The 17,400-nt window shown below is 29.5% G+C and overlaps 1 protein-coding gene across 1 annotated transcript in view; it reads left to right on the top strand.

Annotated features, from left to right (window-relative positions):
* Nucleotides 1–2,464: 2,464 nt before the first annotated feature.
* Nucleotides 2,465–17,400, top strand: part of LOC107436969 (polypeptide N-acetylgalactosaminyltransferase 13) — a gene marked incomplete in the record, with an annotated part of 43,241 nt that continues 28,305 nt past the window's right edge. Inside the window, 3 exon segments of the mRNA XM_043041299.2 lie at nucleotides 2,465–2,735; nucleotides 8,507–8,762; nucleotides 9,938–10,118. Coding sequence (XP_042897233.1) covers nucleotides 8,516–8,762; nucleotides 9,938–10,118 — 428 coding nt within the window.

Raw genomic sequence — 17,400 nt, forward strand, 5'->3', positions numbered from 1 at the left:
TTCATTTTTTAATTTGTGTTTACCAAAGATGAAAGACCTCTTATAATAAAAGAAAGGCATTATAAATGATTGATTTTACTATTGACTGCTTCAAGAAGCTACTCAAGTGTTCCTGTATACCTACCTACATTGTAGATGTTGGTAAAAAAAACATTTAAAAAAGCAGGTATGAAGTATATATCAAGGAAAAAACTTCAGTTCTAAAGTACTAGCTAGACTAAAATTCTAAACAATTTTCACAATGTTAACATGTAGGTAAAAGTACTATTTAGAAACCAAAACCATAAAATTATGTAGAAAATGAAAAACTGTAGCATGTTTAAACACTGATATTAGTTTTAAAGAAAGTTTCAAATAGAAAGTTTCAAAGAAATATCAGAAAATTATGATGTCAGAGATGTTTCCATTCAGTTTATACTTCATGTTTCTATGCTGTTGTCTTTTGACACTAAAATATATGTTAATTTCTAGCCTGGTGTAAAACTCTATTGGAGGAGAAGTCAATTTATAGAAATTTTGAGCACATTGTCAAAGGTCTGTAAAGAGCTGACAGCTGAACCCTCTTTCATAGAAGGATGCTATCACTGTTGAATAAACTCAAAAATCTCGAACATGTTCAGGAATCTCGCTGAACATTATTCACTGTTAAACTTCTCCAGCATATCTGAGTCAATGCTAGTGTAGCGAATATAAACTTAACTTTTGCCTACTCAATGTCCAATTGTTCATTAACAAGATTTGGATTTAATACGTGGAGAGTTTCTTTATCCCAAATTCAAGAATTTCTTCTTTGTAAGGCTAACCCAACGTGTCAAATCTGTTGACATAGATTGCAGTCTTTATGTGATGCATATATCTTTACATTTTTAAGTACTCTCCCTCTTAAAGTCTGAAACTATGGCTCTCCATTTTTTAATATTTGTAGACTGAAAGCTCATAACTGTAAGAAAAATATGGTAGTTTTATTTGCAACACAGCAGTTTTATGGGACGAAACGTATTCGCTAGTCTTAAAATTAGAGTTTATTCATTTCTGTTTTCTTGCCGAAATATTTAAAACTTGTGAATTAGAAATTCTTAATTAAAACTAGCTGCTAATATTATCTAACAAGGGTTGAATTTTTTGTTGATAAAGATTTAAATTAGAAATCTTTAAAAATTTAGCTGTTAGGTAATATTAAGTAATGTACTTGAATTTTATATTTTTACAACTTTTAAAATACATGATACTAATTTGGGTTTTTATGTGAGAAATGTTAAAAAAGATTGACTTCATTATTTATTTCAGTTGATTCTGCATATTATTTTAATTCAGAAAACATTTTAATTAAAAATTTATTGTAACAGAAAAAAAAATCGCTAAAACGGTTCTTTCTCTGAAATGAAAAACTAGGTTGAGTAGACAGCTTGAAGAAGCAGATGAGAAAATTTTAAAAATTTTACTTTATTGAATTAGAGAAAATTTTAATGTGGCTTCCTTTAACTTATAATCCAATGAATTATGTTTTAGAATAGTGGACCATATATATATATGGTCCACTTTAGGATGTCATAACGAAGTCAATGTGCTGTATGGGTAGCTATGTTATTTTCCAATAAAAGTTTAAAAAATACTAATTTTTATTAACCTGTCAGAAATATATAAGTGAAGTTTATCAGAAAAGTCTGAAACTTAAAAGATTTTGAAACTAATTTAAATTTTTTTAAAAAACAAAAGGCTAGGTTCACTTTGCATTTTTTTTTACAGAAGTGTGTATCGCAGAAAACCGTATATATATATATATATATATAATAGCAGTACAAGGTGGTCTCCCCTCCCTATAAAAATATATTTATTAGAAGATACCCATGTTTCTCATATAATGAATGAAGAATGCTGTTCAGATAATATGATTGATTTCCATTAGTCAAAATGAAGTAAAGTTATATTACTAATGAAGGTTTTCTCAAAATTAATTTGTAGTATTTTCTTAAAAAATTTATTTTGATAAAATAAAAATTGAGTTCTTTTGTTTATATTTATATATATTTCAATTTTAGTTTAGAAATTAAAGTTCTAAAGTAGTTGATTGTATTAAATTAATAATTCCAAGAAACTAAAGCGGAAGGCATATTTTTTTCGCTTTCAAGAAGCAAATGAAGTTTTTTATCATCAAATATAGTTGATTGTATATTTTAATAATAGAAAGTATTAATAAAAAATCATTGGCTGTAAAATAATTTGAGGCTTTTTTTTGTATTAAAAATTATGAGGTTTAAATATTTATTTGCTCATACAAACTTTTAAATTAAACGTTTTTATTTATTTTGATTCAAAATATGAGTAATTAAAGATATAAAAAAAAGTGATTAATAATCATATGTATAAAAATTTGTAGGTGGCGCTACGACTTATTAAACAAATTTAGAAAAAGAACTAATTCCATTAAAGAAATCATTTTTGTGAAGAAATTGTCAACCGGAAACGTGTTTTCTAATGTTGCGAAGGTGTTGTCTGGGTAACGTCCTCTTCCCAAATCAAACTACTAAAAAAAAAACCTGTTGATGGAAAATTCCTAAACTCATTCATCAAGTGGACTTCGACAATTTTATTTATTTGCTATTTGTTTGACACTGAATAGATATTTTTGGTTCGCTGATTTTGCTCTTTGGAATAGAATTATTTCAAATAAGGGCATGTATTTTACTTTTCTTCTCAGAATTAGTTGGAAAAAATTTTGATATCCAGAAATTTAGGTAAAAAAATTTTTTCTGTGCAACTGTCTTGTTAGTGACAAAATTCCTCTTCCTTAAATTTGTTTTTAGTTCCGTTTTTAATATGATCGCTTATTTAGTAATGTTTTGCACGCTATCAAAATTTACTCTTGCTTTTGTTTACAAAATAATCATTTAAATTAACAGGTGTTACAGAAAATTTAAATATCTCTTATGTGTCTGATAAAGATTGGTAACAATACATTTTGATACTCAAATAGCAAATAAATTTTATAAAATCTCTGTAAGCATCATTAAAATGAAACTTATTATGATAAATTGAAAAAGCTAAGTATTGCTTGCTGAGTAAGCGATTTTTTAAAAAAATTTTTAAAATAAGTAATTCTTTATTTTATTTAAATCGGATTTTTTTACTGGAATTTTTAAAGACGCTTTTAAGAACTTAAGTTTATGATTACATTTTTTAATGTACCTATAATTGAAATAATCTTAAAAATAAATCATAGCAATGCATTATAAACTGTATTACTGTTGTTAAAAATTGTTTTACAAAAATATCGGAAAATGAAGGTTTAAAATTATTGAAAATGGAATAGAAATAATGTTTGCATAATTTTTAAAAAATAACAAAATAATTTTTGTTGTATTGCAAAATAACTTTTAATAATAATTTTTGAAAAATAAACAAATCACGGAATTAGTTTTTAAAATTATTTTTATATAAATATTAAACTGAATGACAAAATAAATTATTTTGCTATATGTCTTACTTCAACTACAGGTTGACTAATAATTCATATTGAATTATTTAACTTTCTCATTTGTTAAAAAATCACTCTTTAAATACAGTTAATCTGAATTTATCTTTAAGCAGCTTTTTTTATGCCATATTAGAATTTTTTTTTTAATATTTTATGTTCACTACGATTCAAAAATACACTTGCTTCATTAAAATGAAATATTTTTTTTTGAAATTGTTTTTTTATCAAATTATAAATTAGTAGAATTTTATTAGCCATTATGTTTTTCACAAACAGAAAAAAAATATTCATATTTCCTAACTTGTCTGTGAGTTTTCAAATCTGGTTACAGCTTGAGACGTGTTTAAAAAAAATGGAATGTCAAAATGTCTGTTTACAAAAATTGACAAAGCCAGTGGCATTTCATTGGTGAGTTAATCGCTAGCGAAATGGAAAAGTATCCTAATTTTCTTTTCGAAAAAGGTTGACAGCTATTAAATATGTTTTATTCCATTTATAAATTATTATATTTTTTATCTGAATTTTTATTTTTTTTTTTCATTTTTAAAAACAAAAAAATAATCGGCATTTATTTTTAGAATTAAAATATGTGGGTTATTTAAAAAAAAATTTTTATTTTGAAACTGAAATTAAATTTTTTTTTATAATTTTTTAAACTACACAATTAAATTAAGAAAATGTAGTTAAAAATTTTTGAAGTTTAAGATTTATATTAACATTTTGTAATTTTTTTTTAAAAATAACCCATATATTTAAACTAAAAATTTTTATATATATAATTTTTTTTTAAATTTTATTTTTTAAAATACTTAATTTTTTTTAAAAAATTAATTTAAAAAAATAACAATTTATAAATTAAATAAAACATATTAAATAGTTATCAACCTTTTTAGAAAAGTAAAGTAAGCAATAAAATTCAATTGTTCCAGCTGGGACTTTAACAAATAGTCTAATCACATTATGAATACATATCAGCTTGAAACTTTTTGTTTTTTAAATGAACTTTAATGGGGCATATTTTACCCCAGAAGCAGCAAATTTGTATTTATCCAATATTTTCAACTGTGCTTTTTAATTTTGTTTTAATAGGAATTTTCAAGATTCTCTTGTTAATTTGAATTCTGAAAAATTTTAATGAATTATTATTTTTTTTTTTAATACTTCTAAGTAATTTATTTTACCTGTATTATGTGTAATTTTATGCTAAAATATTTATGTCAGTTTTCCACAATCTTTGAGTGATTTTTGTTTCAATGATAACTTTGGTAAATAATAATGTATTAATTGAATTGCTTAATGTAATTATTTAAGTAATATATTCAGAGTTCTCCTGGGAATAAAAAAGGACTGCGCTTCCTCTCAGAAAAAGGCACTTAGAGTTTTGAAGGGGCGCTCAATTAACACTGTGAAAAATTTATTAATATACCTCGGAAAAAGATAAACTTATAAAAATTTAACCAGTTGAGAATACTCTATACAAAATAAATATTTGGTATAGTAATCAGAATTAACACTATAAATACAGATAATTTTACCAATGAATTTAAACAATGATAAATTTAAACAATGAATTTTTTTAAAAATGGAATATGAATAAAAAGGCAGTGTTTTTAAGAGATGATAACTTATTTTTACGCAATGGGCAAATAGGGCGCATCAAAAGGCAGACAGGACCAGCCGTCCTTCAAAAAATACTTTGGGAGAACACTGTATATTTATTTTAATTTTCTTTCGCAGTTGTCATACTAATGTCTAAATTTTCTACTAAACATGAAAAACGAGTATTTAAGTTAGAGATTTCTGGAATGCAATAATACTTATCTATTTATTTGCAATACTATTTGCAATACTAAAAGCAGAGTCCATGCTGAGGACTTCAAATTATTAGCCAGTCATTTAGCAATAGTAATGAAATAATTGCATTAAAAGAAAAATAATTAAATAACTCATAAATTTAAAGTAACTCATAGAACTTAATAAAACAAACTAATTTATTGTTAAAAAAAACTCAGATAACAACGTATCTTAAATAACTCATAAATGACACCACAAAGTCCCAATGAATGAATGTACAAAATGAATACATAAATTCAGGTTTAGTCATTTTTGATTCCTGCTGAATTAAAGTCGGAAAATATTTTTATATATTTCTCAAACTTAAATCAGGGGTCTGTCTAGATTTTTCTGAGGGGTACCTATTTTGTGAAAATTTAGACATAATTTGTGAAAAATTAAAAATTATATTAAAAAATCAACAAAAAAATATGAATTTATTGTTTCTTACGGGATACAAAAATAATATTTTAAGAAAAAGTTTTTTGTGAAGGTACCGCTAAACGGTAGTAAATTTGGCCTGGGCAGACCCCTGCTTAAATGCATAAATGCAATCCTCATACTTCATTGAAACAAACACCAATCAAAATACAGATGATTGATTTATCACTCGCAATATTAATTTTCAAAAATTAAACTTAATATTTGAGTTTAAGAAATTAAACAGACATGTTCTTATGTCAGTTTGAAGGATGAAATTTTCTGCAAATTCAATGTATAGCTTTCATGGAGAAGTGCGCAAGTGTGTGAACACTATTAGTAAGCACCTATCACCGTTCTCAGGTTTAATTTTTTATTGATTTATTCACAAACATTAAGTCATTTGTAACAAATTGTGCTTAATTTTAAATTTTAATGCTTACTATGTGTCATTTATAAGCAGGGTTCGTGATTTTTTTGATTTTTTTAAAAAAAATAAAAATAATCCGATTTTTTTTTATTTAAATCTGATTTTTTTTTTATTCAAATACACTGTAAGAAATTTAATTTATGATTAAAAATAATTTATAAATGTTTAGTCAAAATTAAATTAACATTAAAACTATATTATAACAATATTTTAGGAGCTCTAACTTACTAAAATAATTTTTCGTTATAATACATAGCTTTGAATGCATGGCAATCATTTTGGAACAAATGCATGATTGAAATTTAAAGACTAGATGAAATAGAGAATTTAAGAAGTACATCAGGGTTCTGTTTAGGTTTTTCTGAAAGGCACCTATTTTGTGAAAATTTAGGTATAATTTGCGAAATAAAAAATTATATTAAAAATTCAACACAAAAATATTGTAAAAATATGGATTTATCGTTTCTTACGAGACCCAAAAATAAAATTTTAAGAAAAAGTATTTCGTGAAATTATTCTACAGTTTTTCCTAAAGTTGAATTTGTGAAGGTAAGTTTGGCTTGGATAGACCCCTGTACTTTAACTATTAAAGCAAAGTTTCAATTAGCGAACCATAATTTTAATTTGAAATTGTGATTTCTTTTTTTCCCTCTTGATTTTTAAAATGACAAAATAAATGTAACAGATTTTGTTTATAAATGTAGTCATTCATCAAAAAATAAATAAATATTTAATCTATATATTTTTATATTAAAATATTCATTTTTAATCCTACATCAATAAAATATAATGTAGGTTTTAATTCCATGCTTTTTCAATCAAAAGGTAGAATTGTAATTAACATTATTTGCATTTTTTTTGGAAGAAATTCATGTTTATTAATTACTTTCTACAGCTATGCAAGTCTATATTAAGTCAGACAGCATTAAATGTTTACTTTAATCTGTACTTTCAATCTCAAGAATCGATAGATTTTTAAAAATGTAATTTCAAATGTGTAGGAATTTAACGCACATCAAGAAAGAAAGTAATTTCGTTAACTAAAATTAATTATAGCAATTTATTTAAAATAAATTTTAAAACTAAGATAAGAAAATAATAAAAGTATCAATAATTGAAACACTGTTTTTTAACTTTTAAAATCAATATATATATAAAAAAAATCAGTTAATTTAAATCAATGATTTCTTTAAAAAAATCATTTGATTTAAATCATGATTTAAATCAACAAATCCTGTTTATAAGTGGTTAATATCAGCACAATACTATTTGTAAGTGTAATAAATTTTTTTTTAACGTCAATATTTTTAATTAAAAAAAAACAATAGGATTATATTCTTTTTACTTTATAAATTTAGTATATTTTTACATATACTAAATATATAAATTATTTACACATTACTAAATTTATTTTTTTAACCAACTTAGGATATTTAAGTTGCAATTTGAGTGTTATCAAAATACTAGACAATTTTGGATTATATATTAGCATATAGCTTAAAAGAATATTAGACTACTATGTTTCAGTATCTGGTAAGCAAGCACAGTTTGCATAGCTATCTGAAACTAACTGTGAATGCTATTCTAGGCACTAGTAAACAACAGCAATTAGAGCACTATATACCTCTAGTAATTCATTTCTGCACCATATACATACATTATTTTTTGAGCTTTTAAATGTCACACAATGTTTTATTTTAATATTGGGAGTAAAAATTAGTTCGGTCCGTTTTCAAAAGATGACTCTGGCTGTTATGATTGTTTCATAGTGGCAGCTGGTTTTGGTGGTTTCAGAGAGGTTAGACATCTGTCAATAATATTAACTTTATATCGCTTTGAGTTTCATACAAAAATCCTTTGTTGAATATGTCAAATTTTGTGGTAACTAAGCAGCATTTGCGGGAGGTTTTGTGTTTCTGCTTTAATTGGAGGAAAAGTTTAGCTGAAGCACATCGAATGCTTGTAGACGCTAAAGTGGGATGTTTTATCGCACTCGCCATATTTGCCGGGCATTGCTCCTTCTGGTTATTGGTTGTTCCAACGGATGCAGCACGATTTGGCAGTTCACCGGTTCACTTCTTTGGCAGAAATCGAAAATTGGCTCCTAACTTGGATCGCCTCAAAAGATGAGACATTCTTTTGAGATGGAATTCGAAAATTGTCTGAGAGGTGGGAAAAAGTAGTTAGCCAGCGATGGACAATACTTTGATTAATCTGCTCATTTATTTTGTTCTGAAATAAATGCATATTTGACCACAAATAAACGGATCGAACTCATTTGTACTCCTGATACAATTATAATCTGTTTTATTTACCAATTAATTTGAAGTATTATAATTATATTTCAGTGATTTGTAATGAAGCTATGGAGGATATGGAAAAGAAAAATAAAATGTTTGGGTTTTATTTGCTTAATTCCGTTATTTTTAATGGTCATTGTCTTCTTCAAATCTCACTTCATGTTAGATGATGAGTTTGAACCACCTCATGTTAAGAAGGCTAATGGACAAGAGGAATATATTGATAAACGAGGAATTCATGTAATTGTCGGGCATTATATTGGAAATGATTTACCTTGGAACCCAACCCCCAATTTGACTGATGGTAAGCTGTTCAGTATTTTTTTTTCTGTCATATACTAATTTTATATTCATTCATTTTTCATATTAAAGAAAATTTGTATTTGTAGTTTGCATTCTTATTGATTCTTATTTATATGATTTAAATGGAATTTGTTCATTTTAAATATATTCCTATTTAGAAGAAAATTTAATTAAAAATATCAAAAAGTAAAATTATATACATTGATGTTGAATGTTTACCTAATTCAAACTATTAAAAATCATGCCAACTTTTTATATGTGAACTAAGTAATAAACATGTGGTCGTCATTCTAACAGTGTTCTCCCTAAGTGCATTTAGAAGGGTGGTTCGCTCTCCCTTCCCTTGGATCCCTATAAATGTGTCCTTTTTTGTAAAAATAAACCACCCATCTCTTAAAAACACTGCCTTTTCATTCATATTCCTTTTTTTTTTTAAATTAATTCACTGGTTTAAATAATAATTACACATTGGTAAAATTATCTGCTTTTATAGGTTTAGTTCTGAATACTATTACAAATATTTTCTTTGTTAGGATTATTCTCAACTGCTTAAATTTTTATCAGTATCTCTTTTTTCAGGGGGGGGGGGATATTAATAAGTTTTTAATGATTTTAATTTTTAAAATTATTTTTTAAATAAATAACTCTTTTTTTTTAATTTTAAAAAATGTATTTTTTAATGTTTATTTTCTCATAATTTTCACCTTAAATTATATACAATTCTTTCAAGTTGTTTATCAATTAATAGTTTTTTTTTTTAAATTTATTCCCAGTAATATTATGTATTAGCATGCCTTTGATTATTTTAATAAACTACGAATTTTTCCCTTATTCTAATAATGAAAGATTTTTTAGATATACACATAAAATAGTATAAGCGTGTAATTTAAAAATTGTTGAAATTGATTATCATATTCAGTTATTTCATGATAGGACACATTTTGATAAATTTTTACAGTGTTGAAGAGTGCCTTTTCAAAACTTAGAGTGCTCTTTTTTATTCCAAGGGAGAACCATGATGCTATAAAGCAATCTTTTGCAAATGAAATAAAGTATTTATTTCTTAAAGTTATTATTACTTAAATATTTATCACCCTAGTAGTATCCAAATATTTTTAATGAATGATTTATTTTACTATTTATCATTGCTTAATAACTGTAATTTTTTCCCCCTAGAAATTTTAAACACCAATGGATATGCTCCATTAAAAAATGCTGGGGCCATGGGTGAGGCTTATTTTGTATTACCATCTGAAAGAGAAAGAAGCAAGACACTTTTTTACATCAACAAATTTAATCTACTTGCGAGTGATAGAATTCCTGTGAATAGGAGTTTGCCTGATGAACGAAGAAAAGCGTTAGTATATCTTTTAAATGTTCTACGTAATTTTGGTTAACAGATAATTCTCTGTAGTGAACTTGTTGTAGTGACTGAATGATTATTTACAGGGCAAATTTTTTTTTCAAATAATTTTAATTATTTTACATGGTTTATAACCAATATTGCAATGATAACAAAATTTTTACCAGAATGCAAGTGGTATGGAAGAGTAGAATCTAAAATTATTGTATATAATTTTTGATCAACAATTATCAAAGTTTTATTTACTTAAGTTTCCTTATTTTTATTTCCTTTTAGCCTTTATAATTTTTCTCCCCATCTACCAAAAAAATAATTCTAATCTGTGCGTTCTGACAGGGTCTACTCCTTTTCTTGTTGTGTGTGTAAATTATTCTTATACCCTTATTTTGGCAAATATGCTTAACAGTGCTATGCAAATGTCTTGCTAATATGTACAGTATACCCTCGAAAATACAAGAATGGTCTGTGTAGCCCTGTCAGGCTGTTTTAGGACCACTCCCACAGCTGCTCTTGAGAGCTTACATGGGCTTCTTCCATTAAACTTACGTATTGAAGTTGAAGCTAAGACAGGCATGAAGCCTCTTATGCACCTTAGCCTATGGAAAGAGTCCAACACTTCCAAACACTTGTCATGGGGTTATCTTGTTTCACAAGTGATGGATATACCCTCTTCAGGGGTCTGTCCAAGCCAAATTTACTACCGTTTAGCTGTACCTTCACAAATTCAACTTAAGGAAAAATGTTAGTTTCACAAAATACTTTTTCTTAAAATTTTGTTTCTGTGTCTCGTAAGAAACGCTAAATCTATAATTTTGTGTTGATTTTTTAAAAATATAATTTTTAATATTCACAAATTATGTCGACATTTTCACAAAATAGGTACCTCTCAGAAAAAGCTAGACAGACCCCTGCTCTTTTATTATGCCTAGTGATTATATGTCACTAAAACTTTTCACAAGCCTTTCAAGATCCATTTTCCTACTAGAGATGAATGGTTCAATTCTCCTCGGTGGCTTAAATGGTCTAATATGGTACACTTATGGTTCAAGGCCTGGTCTGAAATCAGGAGTAGGAATTTATTGTTCCAATGATGGTACCAAACTTCACTTTCCCTTGGATAGCTATGACACTGTTTTTCAGGCTGAGGTCTATGCCATCATCTTGTGCTGTAAGATTTGCTCAGACAGGGGATAACATAATATGACTATCCGCATCTGTTCCGACAGTCAGTCTGCTCTCCTATCACTGTCAAAGTGTACATTCACCTCTTTGCTAGTGTGGGGATGCTTTTCGGTCCTCTGTGACCTATCTACTCATCGCAGGGTATATCTGCATTAGATATCTGGACATATGGGTATTCTTGGAAATGAGCTAGTTGATGAAGCAGCATGGGCTGGCTCTAATGCAATTTTCTGGGGCCCTGAACCTGCATTGAGAATTTCTCTCACCTCTTTTAAGGTATTTATATTCAAGCTCTATGGCAAAATTGCTCATGAGCAATGGCTCATGAGCAATGAGCAATTTTGAGCAATGGCTGACGATCAGAGACAAGCTAAGGAGCTGAATCATGACTGTCCTAGTGTACGTCAAAAAGAGCTTTTAAAGCTTAATAGAAACAGTTTGAGGAAGATCATCGGTCTTCTTACTGGACACTGCATCCTCAGGAGACACCTATACATAATAGGAATTGAATCCAATTCTCTTTGTCGAGGTTGTCATCTTGAAGAAGAAACATCACGATATATACTTTGTGATTGTGAGGTCTATTCTGCTCAAAGATTTGAGCATTTGGGGCAGCATTGCATTAAAACCTGGGAACTACATGATATTCCTGTAAGATGTTTGCTGAATTTTATTTCAGCTATAGGGCTTTCATGCTAATCATGATTTAGGATTTGGGTACAATAGACCTCTGGTCGATCTGCCCTGCTCTTTGGAGCTGCCCAACCTCTAAGTCTAAGTCTATACCCTCGGTAGCTCAAAGTTGAAGGGATGCTAAAAAAATTTCGAGATATTGAGTTCAGAACTAAATGTGTTTTAAAAAAGTAAACAAATGTATTCTAAAATATTACTCCAAAAAGTAGAGTCAGGAAATATATGAATAACTACTGATAAATATATAGTTGACTTATTTTATTTTTATTTTATTCTATTTTATTTTTAAAATGAAAACAAGAACAATTATGCATTATATAGAAAAGAATTGGTTTACAATGAACATAAATTGTGATTTTTTTTCAAAAAATTAATTTTAAATTTCGAACAAAAAATTTGACATAGCAAGTTTTTGAGAAGAAAAAAAATTTCGACATCGGAATTCATATTAACATTAGGTGGATGTATAATGCCAAGAGGAAAAATATTTTTTTGATGTAACAGGTTTTTCGAGATACAGTGGCTCTCACGTACTTAAGGACATGTCTTTATGAGAAGTAAAATCCAAAATTTAATGTTCACGCATAAGTTTATTGAATTGATAATTATATATTGGAACATATAACTTAATTTTAATATATTTTCACAATGAAAATCATTTATCTAACTGTTATACTTAAATTATGTAACATTTTAGAAAAAATATGCATTCCGCATACTTAAGGACAACAAAATAAATATTTCTTAATCGTTAGTAAAATTAATAACAATGTAAAAAATTTAACAAAAAATAAAGATTTGGAGCTAGCATTTAGTCGGAAAGCCTTTTGCGGCAATTACTGCTTCACATCTACGAGGCATCGAATCTACTAATCTTTGACATCGCTCAGGAGGTATAGCTGCCCAGCCTTCTTGGACACATTTCCATAAATCATCTAAATTTTTTGGTTTTTGCTGTTTCACATATTTATCCACATCTATCCACAGTATTTCGATCGGGTTGAGATCGGGTGATTGGGAAGGCCACTGCAAGACCTCAATTTTCTTGCTTGACAAGAAGGCCTTCGCAGTTTTGCTCGTGTGCTTTGGATCATTATCTGCTTGCATGATTGGTTTTCTTGAGCGAAGTTTCCTGTAATAAGGCAGAAAAACAGTCTTGATAATGTCCACATACACATGCTGATCCATAATGCCTTCGATTTTGTGAATTGGACCACATCGTGAACATTAGGTGGATCACGATGTGGTCCGCCTACCATTGCACCCCGCACCATCACCTAGCCGCCTCCACCTTTTACAGTTGATTTTGTACACCATACATTAAATTCTTCATCGACTCGACGCCTCACATAACTTTTGCCATCTGGGCCCATTCTGTTGAACTTCGATTCGTCTGTAAATATAACTCGATTCCAGTCAGCCGATGTCCAGTTTCAGTGTCTTTTTGCAAAAGCTAATTGAGCTGCTATATTCTTCTTTGACATCAACGGTTTTTTCCTACATATGCGACCCATAAGCCGAAACTCATTTAAACGCCGTTTGATAGTATTAATGCTTACGTGCTTGCCTGTTAATTCAACGAATTCTTTTCTGAAGTCCGGAGCGGTTTTGTGACGATCAGCTCAGAAATTCGATCTTCTCGTTCGGTAGTTTTGCGAGGACGTGGTTTTCGGGATGCTTTTTCAATACTTTTGGTCACTTGAATAGATTTCAATGCTTGGAAAACTGCTGCTTTTGATAATTTTAACCGCCTGCCAATTTCTCTAATGCTTGAACCTTCTTTTCTCAGAGTATCTATTCAACATCTCTGTTCATTGCTAACAGTTTTTCCTTTACTCATAATAATGTTAAAATTTGTACTAAAAAAGAGAAAAAATAATATTAATTTAATGTTTTAAAGCATCAAACAAATATAATGTAGTAAATTACACTTACATTGATCGATAAATTGATTGTAATCGTTCAATAACTCCTGATTAGGCGAACTGTCCTTAAGTATAAGAAACTTAACAAAATACTATATTTTTTAAATAAACTTTTATGAAATACTTTTATGAGCACGAAATACTTTTATGAAAATTCTTATGAACACGAATGAATTATTTGAGGATTGAAGTTTAACTAAGGTAGAATTCGTCATTATAGATATCTTGATCAAAACATAATATTCATCCAATATAATGACGCATTTATTTTGAAAACACAGTCCTTAAGTAGGTGAGCGCCACTGTATCAAAGTTCGAGATATGAAGAGTATACTGTAATTAGTTTTCATAACATTTATCTACATTGGCAAATGATTTCATTACTATATGTATATTTTCATACGTGTGATATCTAAAAACTGCGGAAATTGTCAAATGTCTTTTCCGGAAAAACAAATCAGATTAAAGTTGTGAAAATAAGTCACTGAGGTATATCTCAGTGTATAGTGGGCCTCATAAAACTCTCTCATGAAGCAAGAAGTGAATAAATTTTTTTCTTTGTTTAAATTACGTATATAGCTGCCAGTTATACAAAATGTAAAATATGTCACAGAATCGTGAATGTTACCCTTTTAAACAGTGATAGTTTTATCTACCCTCTTATTATCTATATATATAAAAATCTCTTGTCACAGTTTTAGTGTTTAAACTCCTCCGAAACGGCTTGACCGATTTTGATGAAATTTTATATGTATATTCAGTAGGTCTGAGAATAGGTTTATAACTAATATTTTTTCTTTTTTTGGACAAATTTAACGTATATTTTAAATATATCTTTATTTAATCGTATTCGGATCCAAACTAGACATAGAAACATAATAAATCAAAAACAATCTTCACACACGTTGCAACAAGTCATATTAAACTCTAATACTTATGCTCATCCTTAAAAGAAGAGCATCAAATATATTTGCAAGCATATGATTAAAGACAGTGATATGGCAGTATTTCGAGTTGAAAATACCAATGTGACTGCTCTTCCAGTGAATAACAACGACGAAATAACGCTGTACCGAATTGGCCGGTACATCAGCTCCAATGAAGCTGTTTGGCGTATCTTTGGATTCCCAATTCATGAACGGGATCCAACCATTAGCCAAAACTGTCAGAGCGTATATTTCATGAACGTGACTGCGATTGACCGAGCTATAAATCAACCAAAAACTACACTCACCGAATTTTTTTGAATTGTGTAATCGTGCAGATGCTTTTGGTGCCTTTGCACGGATATTACTCGACTCAGAAGTACCACACTATTTCACATGGTCTCAAACGAAAAAATGGACACCCCGCAAGCAAGGCACTCCGGTTGATGCCTGTCCCGGTTTATTCAAATCAAGCGCCTTGGGGAGAGTATTTACAGTCAATCCAAGGCAGACTGAGTGCTTTTATTTTCGACTGTTGTTGGTTAATGTCACCGGCTCATTGTCATTTCAAGATATACGTAAAGTCGATGGACATCAGCATCCAACGAATAAAGATGCATGCCTTGCACTTGCTGGAAGACGACAACCAGTGGGAATGTATGCTTGCTGAAGCAGCATTGAGCTGTACTGCAAAGCAAATTCGTCTACTATTTGCTATAGTATTAACTACATGTTTCCCGGCCCGTATAGAAACGTTATGGGATAATCACAAAGATTCGATTACTGATGATATACGGTATTAACATCGCACATGTTGCAACGATCTAATGATAACATTCAGCGATGCTATGTACAATGAAGCACTGATTGCTATTGAGGATCTTTGCATTATTATTGCCAACTTGCCACTCAGTCATTCGGTATACCTTCGCCAAATCGAAGTGCATCTTATTTATCAAACGCTGACACGAATCATGAACTTCAATACAATACGATAGAAATGGCAGCGATTGTTACTCGCAATGTTCCACTAATGAATAAGGAACAATTTTGACCGCATTATGCTCGCAAGTTTCGGCAGGACAAGGTGGATTTTTTTTGGATGCACCTGGTGGAACTGGCAAAACATTTATTATTTCGCTAATTCTCGCTGAAAACGATCAAATAATGGCATTGCGGCAACTTTATTGGATGGAGGCAGAACAGCTCATTTAGTATTTAAGCTGCCACTAAATATTCAAAACAACCCAGATGCAGTGTGCAACATAAAAAAGCAATCGTCTATGGCCACAGTGTTGAAACACTGTAAAATTATCATCTGGGATGAATGCACTATGGCACACAAACATTCGCTTGAGTCGTTGAACAGGACATCAAATCATTTGGCGGCACTCAGTTACTCCTTTCAGGTGATTTCAGACAAACACTTCCCATCCTTCCGTGTTCACCGCACGCTGATGAGATCAATGCTTGCTTGAAATCCTCTCCAATGTGGCGTAATGTTGAAAAAGTTCAACTAAAAGTAAATATGCGTGTCCAAATGCTTCAAGATTCATCTGCTGAAGCATTCTCAAAACAATTGTTAGATATCGGTGATGGAAAACTTACTAAGGATGAGACTGGATGCATAAAATTACCGGACGATTTCTGCACAATCATTGATTCGCAAGATGTTCTCATTAACCTAATATTTCCCGATGTACACACACAATACATTCATCATGAGTGGCCGGCAGAAAGGGCGATTTTAGCAGCAAAGAATGTGGACGTCAGCGAATTGAATTTAAAGATATAACAGTTATTGCCAGGTAACTTGGTAACTTATAATTCCGTTGAAGCAGTTTGCGATCCCATTGAAGCTGCAAATTTTCCAACAGAGTTTTTAAACTCATTGGATTTACCAGGCATACCACCGCATAATTTAGTACTCTAAGTTGGATCTCCGGTTATTTTGCTTCGTATTTTGAACCCACCACGGCTGTGCAACGGCACGCGATTAGTCGTTAAAAAATTATTGAACAACGTTATCGAAGTCATTATTTTAAATGACTAATTCAGGGGTGAAAGTATATTACTTCCAAGAATCCCTATTATTCGCACAGATGTGCCAATTCAATTTAAACGCATTCAGTTCCCTATTGGATTGGCATTTGCAATGACAAGGCCAAACAATGTCTGCTTGTGTCTTAGATTTGAGCACACCATGTTTTTCACACGGACAATTTTACGTGGCATGCTCTCGAGTGGGCAAACTATCCAGTTTATTTGTGTTGGCTAAAGATGGAATGACGAAAAATATTGTGCACTCCATTGCACTAAGAGATTAATATTGTTGACTAATATTTTCAGAATTCGTTGTATATATAATTTTTAAAAAAGTTACAATAAATTTAAAAAACTATTATTTGGTGTGTTGTTATTTTCACATTCCGTCATCGTTCGCCGCACTCCATGCCTCTTCCACTCATATACCACATACGCACACACTTACAATAAATAAGATATATTTTCATACTATAGAAATAATTCATGTGGCAAAACAACGATGCT

Source organism: Parasteatoda tepidariorum, chromosome 10 (assembly GCF_043381705.1).
Source record: "Parasteatoda tepidariorum isolate YZ-2023 chromosome 10, CAS_Ptep_4.0, whole genome shotgun sequence".
Classification (NCBI taxonomy): Eukaryota; Metazoa; Arthropoda; class Arachnida; order Araneae; family Theridiidae; genus Parasteatoda; species Parasteatoda tepidariorum.